Genomic DNA, 21,634 nt, shown 5'->3' on the forward strand with positions numbered 1-21,634 from the left:
TCTGCCAGGGGGGCAGGGAAGGGCCCTTACACAGTGGGGCTGGGGGGCGAGATCACCCTGCGGTGTCCAGGCATCCCCCACGCGGTGGGTTCACCGAAGGAATCACTATTAAGGAGCCTGACAAGCAGGGGGTCAGCTGGGAGCCAGGACTCCTGGGTTCTTTCCCTGCTCTAGGAGGGGAATGGGGTCAGGTGGTTAGAGCAGGGGGGCTGGGAGCCAGGATGCCTGGGTTCTCTCCCCGGCGCTGGGAGGTAAGTGGGGGCTAGCGGGGGGGGGGGGAGGTCAGTGACAGGGCACCTGCTTTCTATCCCCATACAGGGCCTGTGAGGGCATTTATGGGGGAGCAGGGTACCCAGGACTCATCCCTTGCTTGCCAGCTGCATGCCCACGGAGTGCCAGCCTGGCCGGGTCCAGCTGCGAGAGCGGGTGCCGTGACAGGCTGACCCGCGGTCTCCGAAGGGTTAATGCAGCCGGCCCAGCTGCTGACAGCACTGCTCAGATCCCGGTATTTGGGGCTGTCAGGGAATTAAAGCACCGGCATCGTGCAAAAAACGAATGCCCAACGTGCCACCTGGCACCGGATTACCCCCCCCCCCCACAGCAGCACAGCTCTGCTCCCACTGGGTGCCCTCTGGAGACCAGCAATGCAGCCCACAGAGCAAGGCAGGGGACCCAGGAGTCCTGGCTCCCAGCCCCCCTGCTCTAACCCCTAGACCCCCACTCAGACTCAATTTCCCTCTGTATTTTGCATTGCTACCCCATGGGGGGGGGGGGAAGGGTTACACCTGTTTCGGGGCAGGTGTGGCTGTCACCTTGGGGTCTGGGCCACGGCTCGTTCAGGGAGGGCTTGTGAGCCCCCCCCCGTCAATGCAGCCTGCAGCCAGCCGGTGGGCTAACTCCCACAACTCAGCACTCCGCTCCGGCCCGCAGCGGCAGCCCCGGGGAGCCGTGAGGGGGCCCCACGCACAACCATGGCCGCCCTCCCAGCCTGTCACATGCCGAGTACAGGGGCACCCCCCCCAATTCTGCCCCCTCCTCTGTCCAGGACTCCTGGGTTCCGCACAGGCGAGAACCAGCTGCAGCCCTTCCCCGGCGCTGGTACCTGAGCGCCCTGGCAGGGGATTAGAGGAATTATCTCCGGCAGACACTTCCCCGACCGGGCAGCATGCGCTGCCTTTTAGCACCGGGTGCCGCATGGCGCCTCCAGCGTGGCGCCCCCTAGAGGGGACAGACCCCCATCCCCCCGGAGCCAGCCAGTCCCTGCCCTGGGGCCGGATGCGAGCTGGCGCCCCCTAGAGGGGACAGACCCCCATCCCCCGGAGCCAGCCAGTCCCTGCCCTGGGGCCGGATGCGAGCCGGCGCCCCCTAGAGGGGAAAGGGCCCAAGGCAAGACACTTGCTGGAGCCGCCAGTCCCTGCCCTGGGGCCGGATGCGAGCCGGCGCCCCCTAGAGGGGACAGACCCCCATCCCCCAGAGCCAGCCAGTCCCTGCCCTGGGGCCGGATGCGAGCCGGCGCCCCCTAGAGGGGAAAGGGCCCAAGGCAAGACACTTGCTGGTTGTGCCGACCCCCCTCTGTCCAGCAGCAGCGGGTGCCCCCCGCCCCCAATTGCCGGACACGAGCCGGCGCCCCAGGGCGTTCGGCCTGCCTGCGGCTGCGCCCTTTGCCCCAGGCCAGCTCCCCGGAGGGCCAGAGGCGCCGGCAGTGAAGGGAAGGCTGCTGGAATCGGAGAGCAACATTTTAATTCACCAAGGAGCCTCCACCATAGAACTGGGATCGGCCCAGTGCCACCGGGACAACCCCAGCGCCCGCCCAGCGCAGGGAAGGTCCGAACACACCCACTAATGCCGCACTGAACAGGAGACGCGCATCCCGCTTGGCAAAGGGCTGGGAGCCAGGACTCCTGGGTTCTCTCCCCAGCACTGGGAGGGGAGTAGGGGCTAGTGGTTAGAGTAGGGGGGTGCTGGGACCCAGGACTCCTGGGCTCTGTCCCCACCGCTGGGGTGTGGTCTAGGGGGGCTAAAGCGGGGAGGGGGGCTGGTAGCAAGGACTCCGGGGTTCTATTCCTGTGGCTGGATGGGGACTGCGGTCTAGAGGAGAGGAGGATGCAAGTCAGGAAGCCTCACTCCTGACCTCCTGCTCTAACCCACTAGATCCCCTCTCAGAGGCAGAACCCAGGAGTCCTGGCTCCCAGCCTGCACATCCCTGCTCTATTCACTAGACCTCACTCCCCTCCCAGACTGAGCGAGCCCCCCTAGCTAGTCCCCTGGGTGGGGAAGGGGTGCACCAGCCTGCAGGGAATTGTGGGATGCAGGCTCACCCGGAGGGCCAGGCCGTCTGATCTGTGAAGGGGGTGGGAGGGTGGGGCTCAGCCGTGTCTTGGGCTGGGTGCTGCGCAGGCCGCGGGGCCGTGGTTTGCCTGGTAGAGAGGCACGGCGGGGGCCAGCCGCGGGGGGGGCGGGGGGCTCAGCCGGCCCGGGCCGAGAAGAAGGGCAGGCCACGGATGAAGCCGTCCAGCTTGGTGCGGAAGAGCTCGCTCTGGATGGGTTCGCTCATGCTGCATAGCGGGTTCTTCACCACGAACTCCACGTAGATCTGCGGGGGGGGGGGGGGGGGGGGGGGGGAGAGCAAGCATGTGGGGCGGGAAGAGAACCCAGGAGTCCTGGTTCCAGCTCTAACCCACCAGCCCCTAATCCTCTCCCAGAGCTGGGGAGAGAACCCAGGAGTCCTGGCTCCCAGCCCCCACTGCTCTAACCCACCAGCCCCCACTCTGCTCCCAGAGCTGGGGAGAGAACCCAGGAGTCCTGGATCCAACCCCCCCCCCGGCTCTAACCCAGCAATCCCCACTCCCCTCCCAGAGCCGGGGGGAGAACCCAGGAGTCCTGGTTCCAGCTCTAACCCACCAGTCCCTAATCCTCTCCCAGCGTTGGGGAGAGAACCCAGGAGCCCTGGCTCTCAGCCTCCACTGCTCTAACCCACCAGCCCCGACTTCCCTCCCAGAGCTGGGGAGAGAACCCAGGAGTCCTGGATCCAACCCCCACCCCGCTCTAACCCACCAATCCCCACTCCCCTCCCAGAGCCGGGGGGGAACCCAGGAGTCCTGGTTCTGGCTCTAACCCACCAGCCTCCACTCCACTCCTAGAACTGGGGAGAGAACCCAGGAGTCCTGGCTCCCAGCCCCCCACTCCCCGTGCAGGGCCTAGGTGCCGTGGGGCCGGGCCCAGACTCACGTTGCTGTAGATCTGGTGGAGAACGTCTCGGATGTTGCCCACGCCCAGGTCCGTGTTCATGACGACCTTCAGCCCGCTGGGGGTCTCGTAGTAATGCAGCTTGTACTTGCTGGTCTGAAAGGCCAGGAACCCGTCCTTCCTGCGCCCGCGCGGCTAAGGAGTGTGATGGGGCCTGGCCCCCCCAGAGAGACACCCCCCAAAACTCCCCACCCCCAGCTCGGTCCCCAGGCTGCTAATGTGGACTGGGAACCTCCCCCACCCCACACAGCCCATCACGTGGACAGAGCCCCCCCAGTCTCTACACAGCCCCCAGCAGGGGCCCCTGCCCATCCCATGGATTGAAAGCGCCCCCCAGATCCTACACAGTCCCCTGCTGGGCCCCCCAGCCCATCCCATGGCTACGGACCCCCCTCTGGCCCTGCACAGCCCCTGCCCCCCAGTGGAGCCCCACGGCGGGGCGGAAGGATACATGTCGACGGGGCTCATCTTGCCCACGAAGGAGCGCATGGAGAAGAGCATGCCGTACATGAGTTTGAACTCCTGGGGGGGCAGCGAAAGAGAGAGGGCAGCGTGAGACTCCCCCCCGCACCACAGCGGGGCTGGGGTGGGCAGGAAGACGTGCGCCCTCGCCCCACCGGGGCGGCTGCCACCATGGCTAATTCAGGGCCTCCGTGTCTCTCCTGGAGCCCCATGGGCTCGGCCCCCCGGGAAGCAAGGGCCTGGGCCCGGCCGGCTGAGGTGCGGGGGGGGGTCTCACCTCCTCCTTGGAGATGCCGGCCTGTTTCTTGCGGTGCCACTCGCTGTAGTGAAGGCAGACCCCGTTGCGGTCGAAGAGATACAGGTTGTGCACCGTCATCTGTGGGGAGGGACGGGCAAGGGGGCAGGGCATGGGGGGGCAGGGCAAGGGGGGGGAGGGCAAACAAGGGGGCAGGGGGGAGAGACCTCAGTTACTGGCCTCATTAATTTCCTTCTGCTTTTCTCCCTCTCCCCTACCTAGGGTGCCCAGATGTCCCGATTTTGCAGGGCAGTCCCGATTTTGGGGGCTTTGTCTTATACAGGCGCCTATTGCCCCCCCGACATTTTACACTTGCTGTCTGGTCACCCTACCCCTTCCCTGCAGCCCCGCCCAAGCCCCCCACATTGAGCCCCACGTCCCTCCCAGCCCCACCCCACAACCCACCCCAGCCCCGGCCTTTTCACCCTGAACCAGCCCCAGCCCCCAAACTACCCCAGCCCCGCCCCCAACCCCAGCCCCGCCCCCAACCCCAGCCCCGCCCCCAAACCGCCCCCAGCCCCAGCCGTGCCCCAACGTTGCCCCCAAACCATCCCCAGCCCAGCCCCCTCCCCCCAAACTGCCCCCAGCCCTGCCTCCAAACCACCCCCTGTGCCCCAGCCCCCAAACGACCCCCTGCTGCAGCCCCGCCCCAACCTTGCCCCCAAACCATCCCCAGCCCCCAGCCCCCAAACAGCCCCCCAACCCAGCCCTGCCCCCAAACCACCCCCAGCCCAGCCCCCAGCCCGCCCCCAGCCCCCAAACCGCCCCCGCCCCCTAACCACCCCCTGCCCCCAAACCACCCCCCAGCCCCACCTCCTGTCCCAGCCCCCAAACAGCCCCCCAACCCAGCCCTGCCCCCAAACCACCCACAGCCCGGCCCCCAGCCCCGCCCCCGCCCCCTAACCACCCCCTGCCCCCAAACCACCCCCCAGCCCCACCTCCTGTCCCAGCCCCCAAACAGCCCCCCAACCCAGCCTTGCCCCCAAACCACCCACAGCCCGGCCCCCAGCCCCGCCCCCAAACCGCCCCCCAGCCCCACCTCCTGTCCCAGCCCTGCCCCCAAACCACCTCCAGCCCCGCCCCCAGCCCCGCACCTTCCAGTCCAACCCCCCCCCGCCCCCGCGGCTTTTTCCCCCCGAACCGGCCCCGCCCTCTCAGACCCCCCCAGTCCCGCACCTCGGCCCGGCCGCTCCGCCGCTGCTGGCCCCGCCCCCGCCGGAGGCTGCTTCCGCTTCCGCTTCCGCCCCGCCCGCCGGCCCCTTGCCCCGCACCAAGATGGCGGCGGCCGCCTCGCGCCCAGGTGCCCGGTGGGCGGGGGGGCAAGGGAGGGGCGCGCGGGGATGGTGGCGGGGCGTCGGTTGGGGGGGCTGGGGCGGGGGATGTGGAGGGGCGGGGCTGGCGCGCCGCGAGGCAGGGGGCGGGGCTGGCGCGCTGGGGGCGGGGCTGGCGCGCCGCGAGGCAGGGGGCGGGGCTGGCGCGCTGGGGGCGGGGCTGGAAGAGCAGTTGAGGGGGGTGAGGTTGGGCAGCCCCATGGGGGGAGGGGGGATCTGGGGAGGGTTTTTCCCCAAGGGGGAGAGATAGGAGCCCTGTGGGGAGTCCTGTGGGGCTGGGCTGGCGGGTGACCTCTGTGGGGTGGCTGGGCTGGGGGGTGACCCCTGTGGGTTGGGGGGTGACCCCTGTGGGGGTGGAGAGGGGGCTGGGCTGGAGGGTGACCCCTGTGGGTTGGGGGGTGACCCCTGTGGGGGTGGAGAGGGGGCTGGGCTGGAGGGTGACCCCTGTGGGTTGGGGGGTGACCCCTGTGGAGGGGGGGGCTGGGCTGGGGGTGACCCCTGTGGGTTGGGGGGTGACCCCTGTGGGGGTGGAGGGGGGGGCTGGGCTGGGGGTGACCCCTGTGGGTTGGGGGGTGACCCCTGTGGGGGTGGAGGGGGGGGCTGGGTTGGGGGGTGACCCCTGTGGGGGTGGAGGGGGGGGCTGGGCTGGGGGGTGACCCCTGTGGGTTGGGGAGTGACCCCTGTGGAGGGGGGGCCTGGGCTGGGGGGTGACCCCTGTGGGTTGGGGGGTGACCCCTGTGGGGGTGGAGGGGGGGCCGGAGGCGGTGACCCTTTTGGGAGGAGGGGATAAGGGAAACCTGGGGGGATGGGGTTGACCCTGGTGGTGCTGGGGGGCCCCCCCTGACTGCTCTGTGCCCCCACCTCCCTGCAGGGTCCGTGCGGAGCCAGAGCCTGGAGCGCCCCCCGGCGGCAGCTGCCCTGGCGTGAGGGGCCCAGCACCTTCCCCCCACCTCGGGCAGGTGAGAGCCGCTGGGCTGCCCCATAGCAGGGTCCCCCCTTTCCTGGGGATTGCCCCACTGCTTGACACCCCCGGGGGGGCTGGAGCGGCCTTTAAACCAGCTCCTGACCCCTGGCTGGGCCAGAGCCACAGGGCCAAGGGAGCCTGGGGTGTGGGGGTGACCTCCAGCTGCCCAGGGTGATGAAACATTGGGGGGTCCAATATGGTCAGGACTCCTGGGTTCTCTTCACAGCTCTGGGCGGGGGTGGGGGCTAGCGGTTAGAGAAGAGGGGGCTGGGAGCCAGGACTCCTGGGTTCTCTCCCCGCCTCTGGCAGGGGAGTGGGGGGGCTAGTCATTAGAATGTGGGGGGGTTGGAAGCCAGGACTCCTGGGTTCTATCCTGGCTCTGTGTGTGTGTGTCAGAGCCCCTCTACCGCTCTTAGCTGGGGGGATTCCTCGCAGTGAATATGTGTGTGTGTGGCTATATTGTGTGTGTGTATCAGAGCCCCTCTACTGCTCACAACCAAGGGGGATTCCCCAGGGGACAAGCCGGCAGTTCCCGTCCTTTTGGCTGTGCTCTCCCCCGGCGAGGGCGCGGCCGCCCCATGGCGGAGAAGGGCACCTGCCCCGGGCTGGACGCCTCCCTGCGCAGCGAGGACCTGCTCAGCGACATGGAGCCGCTGCCCCTCTCGGCCCCGGCCACGCCGGCCCAGCCCTTCGGCTCCGAGGTGACGGCCCAGCTCTACGCCTCCCTGCACCGCAGCCGTCAGGCCGAGCGGGACGCCTGCTCCCAGCTGCAGCCGCCCGACCTGGAGGCCCTGGCCGAGGAGCTGAGCCGCACGCTCTCGGCCGGGGTGGAGGCGAGCGCCCGCAGGAAGGTGAGGAGGAGGGATGTGGGGCGGGGTGGCGGGGCCGGCCGTGGGGCCGGGTGGTGCTGACGGCGGTGTCTGGCTCCTCCAGCAGGGTGGGGAGTCGCGGCATGTGGCCGAGATGGAGACCGTGAGGTCGCGCCTGCGGACCATGCTGCAGGATTCCCGTGAGCTGCCCCCTGGTGAGTGGGGTGGGGGGCACTCTCCCCTGGCAGTCAGGGCTGGAGTCAGAACAGCCGCCCTGCCCCAGAGGTGGCCGCATCTCGGCGAGGGGTCCCCGTGTCACCAGCCGCCCTGCCCCAGAGGTGGCTGCATCTCGGCGAGGGGTCCCTGGATAACCAGCTGCCCCGCCCCAGAGGTGGCCGCACCTCAGCACCGGGCGAGGGGTCCCTGTGTCACCAGCCGTCCCTCCCCAGAGGTGGCGGCATCTCAGCGCCGGGCGAGGGGTCCCTGCACGTGCAGTAGGTTGGGGGTGGCTTATGGTTACAAGACTCACTAGGTTACCTTGGGCCATCACAGGTTCCCTTTCATTCCCCTCCCGCTCCACAGCCTGGGGGGTTCTCCCCAAGAATCCATTCTGCCCTCTCCAGCGCCCCCCCCACTCTTTTTCTCTCCGCTTGCAAGGTGCGGCAGGGCCTGCAGGGGGCACTGTGGCAGTGCCCAGCGGTGCCAGGGAGCAGAGGACAGCACAGAGCCGCTGGGCCTGCTCCCTGTGTGTGACAGGGAACAGTGCTGCCCTGCCTGGGCCCTTGGCTAGGCCACCAGCCCCCACTCCCCTCCCAGCGTCAGGGAGAGAACCCAGGAGTCCTGGCTCCCAGCCCCCCCTGCTCTAACCACTAGACCCCGCTCCCCTCCCAGAGCCAGGGAGAGAACCCAGGAGTCCTGGCTCCCAGCCCCCCTGCTCTAATCCACCAGCCCCTACCCCCCTCCCAGAGCCCATCCTGGAGAGAGGGTGTCACTGAGCAGAGGGCCCCTTTCTCCAGCAGGGGGCGCCCTCGGCCTGGGGACGGTGGAGCGGAAGGATGATGACGACTCCTTTGAGAGCGACAGCACCACTGCCCTCCTCGCGTGAGTGCCGTGCGGGGGCAGGTCAAAGTCAGGCCGTGATTGAGCCACCACGCCCCAGAGGTGGCTGCATCTCGGCGCCAGGCGAGGGATCCTTGTGTAACTAGTCTCCCCGCCCCAGAGGTGGCTGCATCTTGGCGCCGGGCGAGGGGTCCCTGGGTCACCAGCTGCCCCGCCCCAGAGGTGGCCGCATCTCGGCTCTGGGCGAGGGGTCCTGTATAAGCAGCCGCCCTGGAGGGAGCTGAGGAGGGGCCGGTGGGTGCTGAGCTGTGCCGGCATCTCCGGGAGCCCCCCAACCCCTTTGCCCTGTTTCAGCGCCAGGCCCCTGCAGGAGCTGTCCCCGCCCGGCTCGGTGTGTGGCCTGGAGGAGCTGTTTCCCCGCTACGCCAGCCTGCGCCTTGGCACACCCCCTGAGCCCGTGCCCGCCACGGAGCCCGTGCTGCTGAAGGAGGCACTGGCCAAGGAACGGGCCCGCAGGAAGGTGAGGGGCCGGGCTGGTCTCCCAGGATCCTTTGCGCCCAGCTCCCACGCTGAATGTATTTCCGGGGAGTGGTGTACCCAGTCTGTGTGTGTACCAGCGGTGTGCACACGTGGAGGGGAGGGTGTGTATACGTGTACAGGTGTGTGTGTTGATGTGTACCTGGGGGAGGGTGTGCCCTGGGTGTGCTGACCTGGTGGTGTGAAGGGGTGTATACCTGGGGAGGGACATACCCAGAGCGTGTGTATGGGTGTGTAAACGCGTGCCGGAGGGGTTGTGGGTGTGTACCCGGGGTGGTGGTGGGTGTTTACACGTACCGGGGCTGGTTGGGCGGGTGTACCTGGGGAGGGGTGTACCCGGGGTGGTGGTGGGTGTTTACACGTATCAGGGCTGGTTGGGCGGGTACCTGTGAGGGGTGTATCCGGGATGCTGTGTGTGTTTACGTGTGCTGGGTGTACCCAGGCTGTGTGCCTGCTGCGTGTGTATGTGTGTGTGTACTTGGAGCGGCGTGGGGCTGGCTAAGGAGATGGGGTGGGGTCCTGGGCTAGATGGGCACATTGGTCTGATCTGGGGTGGGGCTGGGGAGAGAGGGACCCCCCAGCTGGACGGGCCCATTGCTCTGCCTGTGGGGGGCTCCGGATCAGGACTCCTGGGTTCTCCCCCCAGCTTTGGGAGGGGAGTGTGGGGGCTAGTGGTTAGAGCAGGGCGGGGTGGGGGCGTGGCTTGGAGCCAGGACTCCTGGGTTCTCTCCATGGCTCTGGGAGAAGACTGGGGTCTGGTGGGTCAGAGCGGTTTGTCTGGGGGCCAGGACTCCTGGGTTCTCTCCCCCGGCTCTAGGAGGGGAGTGGGGGCTAGTGGTTAGAGTGGGGGGGCTGGGAGCCAGGACTCCTGGGTTCTCTCCCCGGCTCCTGGGTTCTCTCCCCCGGCTCTAGGAGGGGAGTGGGGGCTAGTGGTTAGAGTGGGGGGGGGTTGGGAGCCAGGACTCCTGGGTTCTCTCCCCGGCTCCTGGGTTCTCTCCCCCGGCTCTAGGAGGGGAGTGGGGGCTAGTGGTTAGAGTGGGGCCGGGGCAGTGGCAGGCTGGGAACCAGGACTCCTAGGTTCTCTCTCAGATCCTCCAGGGGTCCGTGGCTTTTCCATGTGTTTCTTTGCTACTCTATGAATCCAGAAGGGATGGATTTAAAGATCTCCTCATTAATTTTACAAGCTGTGATTAGATCTCAGGAGTCCTGGCTCTCACCCTTCCCCCCATGGGGGCGGGGAGAGAGCGGTGCTTTGTGGCCCTCGCTACCCTGAAGTGCTGTCTCTGGGGAGTGCTCTGCTGCATTTTGGGCGTGTGTCACATGCCCCATACTGCTAGCGGCTTGGGGGATTCCCCGGGCACTGGTGGGTTTGGTGCGGTGGGTTTCGGCTGAGCCGACAGGCTCTGGCCGAACCTATGGCATGGCCCGCAGGGAGCTGGGGGGCGACCCCCCGCCCCGATACTGACCCCTACTTTCCTTGCAGCACTGTGAACGGCACGTGCAGGGCCTGCAGAGCCGAGCCCTGGAGCTGCAGCAGCAGCTGGCCGCAGCCATCTCCGCTGACATGAAGAAGGACAGTATGATCGAGCAGCTGGACAAGGTGAGCAGGGGCTGAGGGTCGGGAGTGAGGGGCACCGGCCGGGCTGGCGGGGGGCAGCGGGTCGGGAGTGAGGGGCACCGGCAGGGCCGTCCCCGATGGCCCACTCCTTTGCCCTCTCCCTGGCAGACGCTGGCCAAGGTGGTGGAGGGCTGGAACCGGCAGGAGGCGGAGCGGACGGAGCTGCTGCGGGGGCTGCAGGCGGAGAAGGAGGCGGCGCAGCGGGCGCTGAGCGAGCAGCGGGAGGTGAGTGGCGGGCGGCGCTGGGGAGCGCTGGGGGCCGAGCCGCCCGCCCGGCGCCACCCTGAGCCCCGGTGCGTCTCCCCCGCAGAGGGTGTCGCAGCTGGAGGCGCGGCTGGAGCAGGTGCTGGAGGACCTGAGCCGGGAGCAGCAGGCGGCGAGCCAGCAGCGCGAGGAGGCAGCAGCGCTGGTAAGGGTCCCCTGCCCGAGCTGGAGCCCCGCGGCCGGGGGCGCGGAAAGGGGCCCCTGGAGCTGGGTGCCGGAGCCCATGGTGACCGCAGCTCCCAGCGTGCCCTACTGCCTGTAGAGCCGGGCACTGGAGCCCCGGGGGACCGCAGCTCCCAGCATGCCCTGCTCCCCTTAGAGCCGGGCGCCAGAGGCCCCGGGGACCGCAGCTCCCAGCATGCCCTGCTCCCCTTAGAGCCGGGCGCCGGAGCTCGCGGGGACCGCAGCTCCCAGCATGCCCTGCTCCCCTTAGAGCCGGGCGCCGGAGCTCGCGGGGACCGCAGCTCCCAGCATGCCCTGCTCCCCTTAGAGCCGGGCGCCGGAGCTCACGGGGACCGCAGCTCCCAGCATGCCCTGCTCTCCTTAGAGCCGGGCACCGGAGCCCCTGGGGACCGCAGCTCCCAGCATGCCCTGCTCCCACTAGAGTCGGGCGCCGGAGTCCCCGGGGACCGCAGCTCCCGGCATGCCTTGCTGCCCCTAGAGCCGGGCGCCGGAGCATGCTGGGCCAGGTGGCCCCTCTCACCCTTGTGTCCCCCCCCACCACGCAGGAGGAGGAGAAGGCGGGGCTGCTGCGGAGCCTGGAGGCGGAGCGCCAGCGGGGGCGGGGGCTGCAGGCGGAGCGGGAGCAGGGGCAGTGCCAGCTGGAGGCGCTGCGGGCCACGCTGGAGGAGCAGCAGGCGGGCTGGGCGCAGCGGGAGCGCCAGCTGGAGCAGCGTTGCCAGGCACTGCGGGACGAGAGCGCCGGGCAGCTGGAGCGAGAGAAGGTGAGACTCCCCCCACTCCCCCCAGGAACTGGGAGCCATGCCCTCTGCCCCCGTCCGCTCTGCCCCTGCCTGCTGGGTGCCCTGCCACTCTGCCCACCCACCCCCGCCGCCCTCTGTCCTCGCCCGGCGCCCCTTCTCCTCTGCCCCCCTGCTGCCCAGGGAACTCCCCTGATGCCCCTCACCGGGCCCTCCCTCTGTGCCCCCCGCCCTGGGTGACCCCGTCTTCTAGATGCCCAGTTCCGTTGCCACGACCCCCCCCCCACCCGTGCCCCCTGGCTCCTCCGTCCTGCCCCCACTGCCTTCTGTGCCACAAACCCCACCTGTCTCCCCCACACATCTGGGGTCCAGCTCTTCCTCCACCCCACCGCTCCCTCAGCCCCCTCTGGGGGAGTGGGGGCTGGCGGGTTAGAGCAGGGGGCGCTGGGATCTGGGACTCCTGGATTCTCTCCCCGGCTCTGGGAGGGGAGTGGGGGCTGGTGGGTTAGAGCAGGGGGGGCTGGGAGCTGGGACTCCTGGGTTCTCTCCCCTGGCGCTGGGAGGGGAGTGTGGTCTATTGGTTAGAGCAGGGGGGTTCGGAGCCAGGACTCCTGGGTTCTCTCCCTGGCTCTGGGAGGGGAGTGGGGGCTGGTGGGTTAGAGTCGGGGGGGCTGGGAGCCAGGACTCCTGGGTTCTCTCCCTGCTGGAGCTGGGCAGCGGTTATGGGCGGTGTCAAGGTTCCTTTCCCACTCTGAACTCTAAGGTGGGGACCGGCATGAAAAACCCCCTACGCTTATTTTTACCAGCTTAGGTTAAAACTTCCCCAAGGTACAAACTATATTTTATCTCTTGCCCTTGGACCTTATCACTGCCACCACCAAGCCTCTAACAAATATATAACCGGGAAAGAGCCCGCTTGGAGATGTCTTCCCCCCAAATCCTCCTCAAACCCTACCCCCCGCTTTCCTGGGGAAGGCCTGATAAAAATCCTCACCCATTTGCATAGGCGACCACAGACCCAAACCCTCGGATCTTAAGAACAATGAAAAAGCAATCAGGTTCTTAAACGAAGACTTTTAATTGAAGAAAAAGTAAAAGAATCACTTCTGTAAAATCCAGATGGTAAATACCTTACAGGGTAATCCGATTCAGAACAGAGAGAATCCCTCGAGGCAAAACCTTACGTTACAAAAACAGGAATCTCCATTCTCTCTGGCACAACTTACTTTCTCAGCCATTTAAAGAAACAATCGAATGCGTCTCTAGCTAGATTATTTCCTAAGTTCTCAGACTCCATTCCTGGTCTGTCCCCGGCAAAAGCATCCCACAGACTGACCCAGACCCTTTGTTTCTCCCCCCCTCCAGCTTTGAAAGTATCTTGTGCCCTTATGGGTCATTTGGGTCAGGTGCCAGCCAGGTTACCTGAGCTTCTCAACCCTTTACAGGTGAAAGGGTTTTTCTTCTGACCAGGAGGGATTTTAAAGGGGTTTACCCTTCCCTTGATATTTATGACGGGGGGGGGGGGGGCTGGGAGCCAGGAGCCAGGACTCCTGGGTTCTCTCCCTGCTGGAGCCGGGCCACGCGGGGCAGTGGTTACGGCGGGGCTGGGAGCCAGGACTCCTGGGTTCGCTCCCTGCTGGAGCCGGGCTGCGTAGGGCAGTGGTTATGGGGGGGCTGGGGGCCAGGACTCCTGGGTTTTCCTTGCTGGAGCCGGGCAGCGCAGGGCAGTGGTTACGGAGGGGGGCTGGGAGCCAGGACTCCTGGGTTCGCTCCCTGCTGGAGCTGGGCTGTGCGGGGCAGTGGTTATGGGGGGGCTGGGGGCCAGGACTCCTGGGTTTTCCTTGCTGGAGCCGGGCAGCGCAGGGCAGTGGTTACGGGGGGGCTGGGAACCAGGATTCCTGGGTTTTCCTTGCTGGAGCCGGGCAGCGCAGGGCAGTGGTTACGGAGGGGGGCTGGGAGCTAGGACTCCTGGGTTCGCTCCCTGCTGGAGCCGGGCTGCGTGGGGCAGTGGTTACGGGGAGGCTGGGGGCCAGGACTCCTGGGTTCTCCCCTTGCTGGAGCGGGCAGCGCGGGGCAGTGGTTATGGGGGTGTCCCGTTGCCAGGTGGCCATGCAGCGGGAGGCCCAGCGCGCCGCAGACGCCCAGCAGGTCCTGGCCTCAGCGCAGGCCGACTCCCAGCGCCTGGAGAGCGAGCTGGAGGCGGCGCGGAGCGAGCGGGACGGGCTGCAGATGGAGATCAGCCTGGTGAAGGTACTGGGGGTCTTTCCCCTCTTGGGGGCGCCGGCTCCCCTCCGGCCCCAGGGCGGGGACTGGCTGGCTCAGGGGGGTGGGGAATGGGGCAGGGGCCTGTCCCCTCTAGGGGGCGCCGGCTCCCGTCCGGCCCCAGGGCGGGCACTGGCTGGCTCAGGGGGGTCGGGAATGGGCACGGAGCCTGTCCCCTCTAGGGGGCGCCAGCTCCCCTCCGGCCCCAAGGCGGGCACTGGCTGGCTCAGGGGGGCGGGGAATGGGGCACGGGGCCTGTCCCCTCTAGGGGGCGCCAGCTCCTCTCCGGCCCCAGGGCGGGGACTGGCTGGCTTAGTGGGGCGGGGAATGGGGCAGGGGCCTGTCCCCTCTAGGGGGCGCCAGCTCCCCTCCGGCCCCAAGGCGGGCACTGGCTGGCTCAGGGGGGTCAGGAATGGGCACGGAGCCTGTCCCCTCTAGGGGGCGCCGGCTCCCCTCCGGCCCCAGGGTGGGGACTGGCTGGCTCAGGGGGGCGGGGAATGGGGCAGGTACCTGTCCCCTCTAGGAGGTGCCGGCTCCCGTCTGGCCCCAGGGCGGGCACTGGCTGGCTCAGGGGGGTCGGGAATGGGCACGGAGCCTGTCCCCTCTAGGGGGTGCCGGCTCCTCTCCGGCCCCAGGGCGGGCACTGGCTGGCTCAGGGGGGTGGGGAATGGGCAGGGAGCCTGTCCCCTCTAGGGGGCGCCGGCTCCTGTCCGGCCCCAAGGCGGGCACTGGCTGGCTCAGGGGGGTCGGGAATGGGCACGGAGCCTTTCCCCTCTAGGGGGCGCCGGCTCCCGTCCGGCCCCAGGGCGGGCACTGGCTGGCTCAGGGGCTCCCTGGCTGCCAGCCCCCCTGTGCCCCCAGGCGCGGTGCGAGGCCCAGAAGGCGAAGCTGGAGGCGGAGCTGAAGGTGGCGCTGGAGCAGCAGGTGACGGAGCGGCTGGCGCGGGTGCATGAAGACAGCCTGCGCCAGACGGGCGCCATGCGGGAGCAGCACAGGTACCCGCCCGATTCCTCGCCCCACAGCCGCTCCCCAGGCCCCCTTTGGTCCCAGCTCCCCTGTGGGTGGGGTGGGCCGTGCCCGCTGCTAAGCCCGGCTCCTCCTCCCCCCCCCCCCCCCCCCGCAGGAAGCAGCTCCTGGAGCTCAGCGGGCACCACGAGCGGGAGCTGGGCAGTCAGCTGGCGCAGTTCCGGGCCGAGCTGGCCGAGCGCGAGGAGCGTCAGCGGCGCCTGGTCGAGGACTACGAGCTGAGGTACCGGGGGGGCACGGGGGGCTGGTTACCCAGGGAACCCTCGCCCAGCGCCGAGATGCGGCCACCTCTGGGGCAGGGCGGCTGGTGATGCAGGGACCCCTCGCCCGGCCCGGAGATGCGGCCACCTCTGGGGCGGGGCGGCTGGTGACTCAGGGACCCCTTGCCCGGCGCCGAGATGCGGCCACCTCTGGGGCGGGGCGGCTGGTTACCCAGGGACCCCTCGCCCGGCGCCGAGATGCGGCCACCTCTGGGGCGGGGCGGCTGCTTACCCAGGCCAGGCTGGGCCCATGGGGTGCCCCGCAGTAGAGCCCCGACGGCCCCATTCTCTGCAGGCTGGCCCGGCAAGAGGAGGCGGCGCGGGAGCTGCAGGCCGGGAAGTGGCGGCTGGAAGCCCAGCGAGCTGACATGGTGGCCCGGCTCCAGGCCATGATGCAGTCGCACTGGAACGAGGCCCTGCGCGTGCTGACCGGAGATCCCTCCTCGCAGTCCCCCGCCAAGGGCCCCCGCCAGGTGAGTGCCGGGGGACCCAGGAGTCCTGGCCCCCCGCCTCCCCTGCTCTAACCACCAGCCCCCACTCCCGTCCCAGAGCTGGGGAGAACCCAGGAGTCCTGGCTCCCAACCCCCCCCTGCTCTAACCAATAGACCCCACTCCCCTCCCAGATTCAGGGAGAGAACCCAGGAGTCCTGGCTCCCTGCCCCCCCCCACTCTAACCCCTAGCTCCCACCCCACTCCCAGATTCAGGGAGAGAACCCAGGAGTCCTGCTCTGATCCCCAACCCTCAGCCTGTGGCCCTCCGGCTGGTCTCTAACCCCCCCCATCTCTTTGCCCCCCCAACAGCCTCCTGTCTCCGACGCCGCCTCCCTGTCGGAGCCGGAGCGCCTGGGCCAGCCCCCCAGCCCCGCCCTGCCCGGGAAGCTGGAGAGCTGGCAGGGGGACCCCTGCGGCGGTGCCGGGGACGGCGAAGCGGGGGGCTGGGCCTTCGCCCAAGCGGTGCCCCTGCAGCCCGTCACCCAGCGCAGCTCCCTGCCGGCGGCGCGGGGCCCCGAGCGCTTCCTGCCCCTGGCACCCAGCGGGTGCGTCTCTGCCGAGCTGGCACAGCTCCTGAACCAGAGCCTCCGGAGCCAGCCGGGCTTCCAGCCGCTGGAGCCGCAGCTCGACGACTCCGCCGGGCCAGGTACGGAGCCGGGGGGCGCCCCCCAGCCCGCCGCCAGCTCCTGGGAAGCACCACCGGCGCCCCAGCCGGGCTGGGGGGGCTGGGAGCGGCTCCCCTTGGCCTCCCTCGCCCGGCCGCTGGCTGAGATGCAGCTGGCTCTGGGGTGGAGCGCGGGGCTGTTGGTGCAGGGATCCCCTGCCCAGCATGAGAGGGGTCCTCCCACCCTGCGCCACAGCGCCCCCTAATGCCACTGTGGGGCCAGCCCTGCCTGCCAGGGGAGAGCGCCCCCTGCTGAGCCCCCTGCTCCGCTCCCTGCCCCACAGCACCGCCCTGGGGCCAGCCCTGCCTGCCAGGGGAGAGCGCCCCCTGCTGAGCCCCCGCCCCGCTCCCTGCCCCACAGCGCCCCCTAGCGCTGCCGTGGGGCCAGCCCTGCCTGCCAGGGGAGAGCGCCCCCTGCTGAGCCCCCCGCCCTGCTCCCTGCCCCACAGTACCCCCTAGTGCTGCCCTGGGGCCTTGGGGCTGGCATCTGAGGTTGGGGGGGCACTGGGTTGTGCTGCTGTGACCCCTTCTTCCCGCCCAGGGCTAAGCTTGCACCCCCCTCACCTGGCGGAGCACCCGTACCTCGAGGACGAGGGGGGGCCCAGCGATGGCGAGACCCCCCCGAACAGCAGCCTGGAGAGCGGGGGGCGGGTGCCCCCCGGCCAGCTGCACCCGGAGCTGCAGTACTATATGGCACTGGTAGGAGGCTGGCCGTGGGGGCTTCTGGCCAGGGAGGGGTGGGCAGAGCCGGGGGGTGGGGCTGGGTGTGTGGGTCAGGTGGGGGTACCCGGCTGCTCACTTCTTCCCCCACCCCCATCTTTCTCTCAGCTGCTGGAGCAGATGCCGAGTGACCCCCACAGTCAGGAGAGGCCGGGGGGTGAGAGCCCCCCCCGCCCCACGGGCCAGGCCCAGCCCCAAGGCCAGCCAGGTAAGGGTGAGGGATGGGGGTGGGACATGCTGCTCGTCTAGGGCTGGGGGGGAGTGAAGATCCTGGCTCAGCCTGCCCCACATGGAGCTTGCCCCCCAGCAGCCCCAGGCCTGCCCCACCCGGTTCCTGCCCCATGCAGGTCCCGCCCCTCCAGCGGCTCGGGTCCCGTCCCACGAGGGTCCAGCAGCCCAGGGCCGGCCCGGGTCCTGCCCCCCATGGGTCCTGCCCCCTGTCCCAGCAGCCCAGGGCCTGCCCCACGCAGAGGCATGGCTCAGCCCCCATGTGACCCCCCCCCTCATCTCCTCTGCCTGCAGGCTTGGCCCGGGAGGACCATCCCTCGCTGTGGGAGACGCTCCGGCCCCACGGCCCCCAGCGCGCCCCCCCCACCGCCGCCGTGCAGAAGACCAAGGTGCCGCTCGCCAAAGCCAGCTACGGGCAGCGGAATCTGGAGCCGCCGAGCCCCCCGCAGCGCCCAGCTGGTGAGCCCCCCGCCCCGATCCTCCCCCATGGTGCCCGGCCGGGGAGTCCTCCCTCCCCAAGGCACTCTCCCCCACAGCGCCCCCTGGCGCCAGCCCTGCCTATCAGGGAGAGCGCCCCCTGCTGAGCCCCCCACCCCGCTCCCTGCCCCACAGCGCCCCCTAGCGCCGCCCTGGGGCCAGCCCTGCCTGCCTGGGGAGAGCGCCCCCTGCTGAGCCCCCTGCCCCACAGCCTCCCCTAGTGCTGTCCTAGGGCCAGCCCTGCCTGCTAGGAGAGAGCGCCCCCTGCCCCACAGCGCCCCCTAGCCCTGCTCTGGGGCCAGCCCTGCCTATCAGGGGAGAGCGTCCCCTAGTGCTGTCCTAGGGCCAGCCCTGCCTGCCAGGGGAGAACGCCCCTGCTGAGCCTCCTGCCCCACAGCGCCCCCTAGCCCTGCCCTGGGGCCAGCCCTGCCTATCAGGGGAGAGCGCCCCCTGCTGAGCCCCCTGCCCCACAGCGCCCCCTGGCACTGCCCTGGAGCCAGCTCTGCCTGCCCGGGGAGAGCGCCCACTGCCCCGCTCCCTGCCCCACAGCGCCCCCTGGAGCCAGCTCTGCCTGCCTGGGGAGAGCGCCCCCTGCTCTAGCCCCCAGCCCCGCTCCCTGCCCCACAGCGCCCCCTAGCCCCGCCCTGAGGCCAGCCCCGCCTGCCAGGGGAGAGCGCCCCCAGCTGAGCCCCTCGCCCCGCTCCCTGCCCCACATCGCCCCCTAACCCCGCCCTGGGGCCAGCCCTGCCTGCCGGGGAGAGCACCCCGCCCTGGTTCACCCCGTCTCTCTCAGCAGGCGGCGAGGGGGGCGTCCTGTCTCCCCGGCAGGTAGCCGAGGTCTCCCGGCTGCTGCGGCTGTACCAGGCCAAGGGCCGCGTGGCCCCCTCCTCCGAGGAGCTGTTCGCCTACCTGCGCTCCGGCGACAGCAGCGGGTAAGGCTGGCGCCGCGCCCACCCCAGGGCCGCCGGGCTCCACCCTGCTCCGAGGGACCCATGGGGGTAGGACATACCCCCCCCCCGGGCCGCCGGAGGGAACTACAACTCCCAGCGTGCACTGCTCTACCCCGCCTTGCATGCTGGGAGGTGTAGTTGTTCACCTGCCCATTGGCACAAGGATATGAACCTTGGGATATGGGTCCAGGCGTGGGAGGATCCCCCCATCTACTCCCCTATCAGCTGGGTTTAGGGCTTGGCTGGGGGAGGGCTGGGAGCCAGGACTCCTGGGTTCTATTCCTGGCTCTCGGAGGGGCGTGGGGTCTAGTGGTTAGAGCAGGAGCGGGGCTGGGAGCCAGGACTCCTGGGTTCTCCTGGCCCAGAGTTCCATTCCTATCTGTTGCTCCCCAGGCCCGATGTGAAGGGCGACGGGGGCCACGTGAACCAGGCCGCCCGCAGGAACCTTGACCCCAGGCTGCCTGAGGCTGGCAGGAGAGAGGTGAGTGCCGGGGGAGGTGGGGGGGGGTTAGGGGGCAGGGTGCTGTCACTGTTGGATGCCATGGGGGGCTCTGTGGGTGCTGGGCACAGTGTCGGGGCTGTGGGAGATGGGCTCTGGGTGCCGTGGAGATTGCTATGGGGCAGGGTGCTGACGGGGACGGGCGCTGGGCACCCCGAGGAGTCGCACCCTTCCCCCACCCCCTGGGGCTCTGCTGCCGAGGCCCCGTTCCCGGCCGCTCACTCTCCCCCACCTCTCCCGCAGGTGGGTCCCCCCCGGCGCCCGTCCAGCGGCCGGCCCGGCCCCGAGAAGACGCACGGTCCCAGCAAGGGCGGGCGGAAGGCGGCCCAGCTTGGCCCCCGCGCCGGCAGGGGGGGCGGCGTGTGGAGATGAAGCAGGGTCCCGTGGGCGTCCTGAAGCCTTCACACCCTGCACCCCTGGGTAAAGCACCCCCTGGGCCCAGGGGTCTCCCCCTTCTCACCCCCAGTTCACAGGTTATGTTGGTGCCAGGGTGGCACATGGGGCAGCGGGGCGGGGCTGCCCCCCATCCGCACTGTGTTGCGTTGCTCTAAGTTATTGCCCCCCTGTTGGGGCGCTGTTGGTTATTTTTCTAAATAAAGAAGAGTTGGTTTTGCAGCACATCCGGTGCCGTGACTGGGGGGCCATGCCCGCCAACCCTTCGCTGCCGTGCCCTCCTCTGGGAAGGGCAGGAGCACGGGCCCATCTACCCCGGCATTCCGCCTCCTCTCTGCCACCCGGCTCACACCGCGGGCCCATCTACCCCGGCATCCCGCCTCCTCCCTGTTGCTCCGCATCAGCCCCATGGGCCCATCTACCCCGGCATCCCGCCTCCTCCCTGCCGCCTGGCTCAGACCACGGGCCCATCTACCCTGGCATCCTGCCTCCTCCCTGCTGCTCCACATCAGCTACATGGGCCCATCTACCCTGGCATCCTGCCTGGCACCCGGCTCAGACCACAGGCCCATCTATCCCAGCCTCCTGCCTCCTCCCTGCTGCCTGGCTCAGACCATGGGTCCATCCACCCCAGCATCCCGCCTCCTACCTGCTGCTCCGCATCAGCCTTAAGGGCCCATCTACCCCGGCCTCCCGCCTCCTCCCTGCTGCTCCGCATCAGCCCCATGGGCCCATCTACCCCAGCATCCCGCCTCCTTCCTTCTGCCTGACTTGGACCACAGGCCCATCTACCCCGGCCTCCCGCCTCCTCCCTCCTGCTCCGAATCAGCCCCATGGGCCCATCTACCCCGGCATCCCGTCTCCTTCCTTCTGCCTGACTTAGACCACGGGCCCATCTACCCCGGCATCCCGCCTCCTCCCTGCCCTGGCCCAAGTAGCGGAGCCTGTGCAGCGATCGGCAGAGCTGGCTTTGTCGGGGAGAGGGCGTCCCCCCATGCCCAGCCCCTCCCCCAGGCTGGGCACTGCCATCTGCTGCCCCCAGGCAGCGCAGGGCGATCAGGCCGCCGTGATTAGCTCTAATCTGCTTTTGTGCAAACGCGGCTTACACAGCCCTGCGGGGCCCCCCTGGGGGCACGTCCACACAGGGAGAAAAGACCCGCAGCCGGCCCGGGTCAAGGGCTCCGTCTCCCGGGGCTCGGCCGGCGGGGCTAAAAAAACTGTGGCGATTTTTCGGCCCCACGGCCCGGGTCAGGTGCAGGTTTCTGTTGTCCCGGTGCGGACGCCCGGGGCCAGACGCGGGGCCTTTGCAACCGCCCGACCCGTCCCCCAAGTAGCTCCCGGCGCAGACCTGGCCGAAATCCCGCCCCTCGCGGCGTCCCGGTTCACGCCTCTGGCCGGGCAAAACGCCGGCGTCTTTCCGGTGCGAGCGCTTCTTCAGCCCCCAGCCGCCGGGTTGCGTCAGCCTGTTCGTCTGCTGAGCCGCCAGCAACGCCGATTTCAGGGTCCCGGCTTCCCGGAGACCCCCCCAGCCCCGGCCTGGAGCGCCGATCCGCCGCCTTTGCTCCCGGATGGCTGCGTTTACACGGAGCCGGGTTAAAATGAATCGTTGCTTGGTCAACCGGATGGGCGACCCGGCTTCTTTTATTTCCCACTCCCGCCCACTGCCAACTTTCTCGGGACCAAATGAGCTGGGGTGGGGGCGCCCACCCAGATAATGCCCGTGCCCACCCCCCCGGCATTCCTTTGCCTTGTGCCGCTGGAATGGCTGCCAGCAGTAGTAGCTTGTTATCCCCTTGGTGGAGGGGGATGGCCAGTGCCAGTCACTCCCCTTCTGCTCCCCGGGCTCCTCCACCAATCTCTGCCCTCCTGTCCCCTCGGTTCCCAGTCCCGCTCCCCTGCCCCCCAGGCTCTGTTCCTCCTGCATCCCCTCTGCCCCACAGCCCCCACCCCACTCACCTGGGCACCCTTGCCCCATGGGAACCCGCGCCTGCCTTGCCTCACGGCCTGGTGTGGGGCTGGTGCCAGGGGCTCCTCCCTGGGGCCGCTCAGCTCGCACCCGGGGTCCTCCGAGCTCCCTCCCAGCCAGCTGGGGTCAACACGCCCCCTCCCACTTCCTCCCGTGCCCCCTTTCCCTATCAACGGGGCTGGGTGGTGGAAG

The 21,634-nt window shown here is 69.3% G+C and overlaps 2 protein-coding genes across 11 annotated transcripts; one reads left to right on the forward strand and one right to left on the reverse strand.

The window, feature by feature from the left end:
- Positions 1 to 1,723: 1,723 nt before the first annotated feature.
- On the reverse strand, positions 1,724 to 5,337 carry TRAPPC1 (trafficking protein particle complex subunit 1). The gene is made up of 5 exons (XM_037887627.2): positions 5,180 to 5,337; positions 3,986 to 4,084; positions 3,698 to 3,768; positions 3,229 to 3,367; positions 1,724 to 2,593 (listed from the first exon to the last, which is right to left on the reverse strand). Exons 2-5 carry the CDS (start codon positions 4,082 to 4,084, stop codon positions 2,465 to 2,467), a joined length of 438 nt encoding a protein of 145 aa, XP_037743555.1. The 5' UTR covers positions 5,180 to 5,337; the 3' UTR covers positions 1,724 to 2,464.
- CNTROB (centrobin, centriole duplication and spindle assembly protein) lies at positions 5,179 to 19,701 on the forward strand. 10 transcript variants are annotated; one of them, XM_043537175.1, is made up of 21 exons: positions 5,179 to 5,303; positions 6,206 to 6,293; positions 6,813 to 7,149; positions 7,232 to 7,322; positions 8,124 to 8,208; positions 8,521 to 8,686; positions 10,187 to 10,303; positions 10,430 to 10,546; positions 10,632 to 10,730; positions 11,314 to 11,529; positions 13,609 to 13,755; positions 14,629 to 14,762; positions 14,891 to 15,016; positions 15,349 to 15,526; positions 15,855 to 16,191; positions 16,751 to 16,908; positions 17,038 to 17,137; positions 17,452 to 17,616; positions 18,428 to 18,566; positions 18,978 to 19,065; positions 19,327 to 19,701. In XM_043537175.1, exons 3-21 carry the CDS (start codon positions 6,877 to 6,879, stop codon positions 19,453 to 19,455), a joined length of 2,865 nt encoding a protein of 954 aa, XP_043393110.1. In that variant the 5' UTR covers positions 5,179 to 5,303; positions 6,206 to 6,293; positions 6,813 to 6,876; the 3' UTR covers positions 19,456 to 19,701. The 10 variants fall into 10 exon arrangements, with proteins under 10 accessions (XP_043393110.1, XP_043393113.1, XP_043393115.1 ...); XM_043537178.1 differs by having other exon boundaries at positions 18,431 to 18,566; XM_043537180.1 differs by having other exon boundaries at positions 8,127 to 8,208.
- Positions 19,702 to 21,634: the final 1,933 nt, after the last annotated feature.

The sequence above is a fragment of the Chelonia mydas genome, chromosome 28 (genome assembly GCF_015237465.2).
Source record: "Chelonia mydas isolate rCheMyd1 chromosome 28, rCheMyd1.pri.v2, whole genome shotgun sequence".
Taxonomy (NCBI): domain Eukaryota; kingdom Metazoa; phylum Chordata; order Testudines; family Cheloniidae; genus Chelonia; species Chelonia mydas.

Bases quoted from the DNA above. Each gene is read 5' to 3' on its own strand.
- TRAPPC1 (XM_037887627.2), bottom strand. From the start codon at position 4,084: ATGACGGTGCACAACCTGTATCTCTTCGACCGCAACGGGGTCTGCCTT. The intron at 3,368-3,697 runs GTATCCTTCCGC...GCGCGGGCGCAG, and splicing joins AAGATGAGCCCCGTCGACAT to GAAGGACGGGTTCCTGGCCT. The intron at 2,594-3,228 runs GTGAGTCTGGGC...CCCCCCCCGCAG, and splicing joins TCCACCAGATCTACAGCAAC to ATCTACGTGGAGTTCGTGGT.
- CNTROB (XM_043537175.1), top strand. From the start codon at position 6,877: ATGGCGGAGAAGGGCACCTGCCCCGGGCTGGACGCCTCCCTGCGCAGC. The intron at 11,530-13,608 runs GTGAGACTCCCC...TCCCGTTGCCAG, and splicing joins GGCAGCTGGAGCGAGAGAAG to GTGGCCATGCAGCGGGAGGC. The intron at 13,756-14,628 runs GTACTGGGGGTC...CTGTGCCCCCAG, and splicing joins TGGAGATCAGCCTGGTGAAG to GCGCGGTGCGAGGCCCAGAA.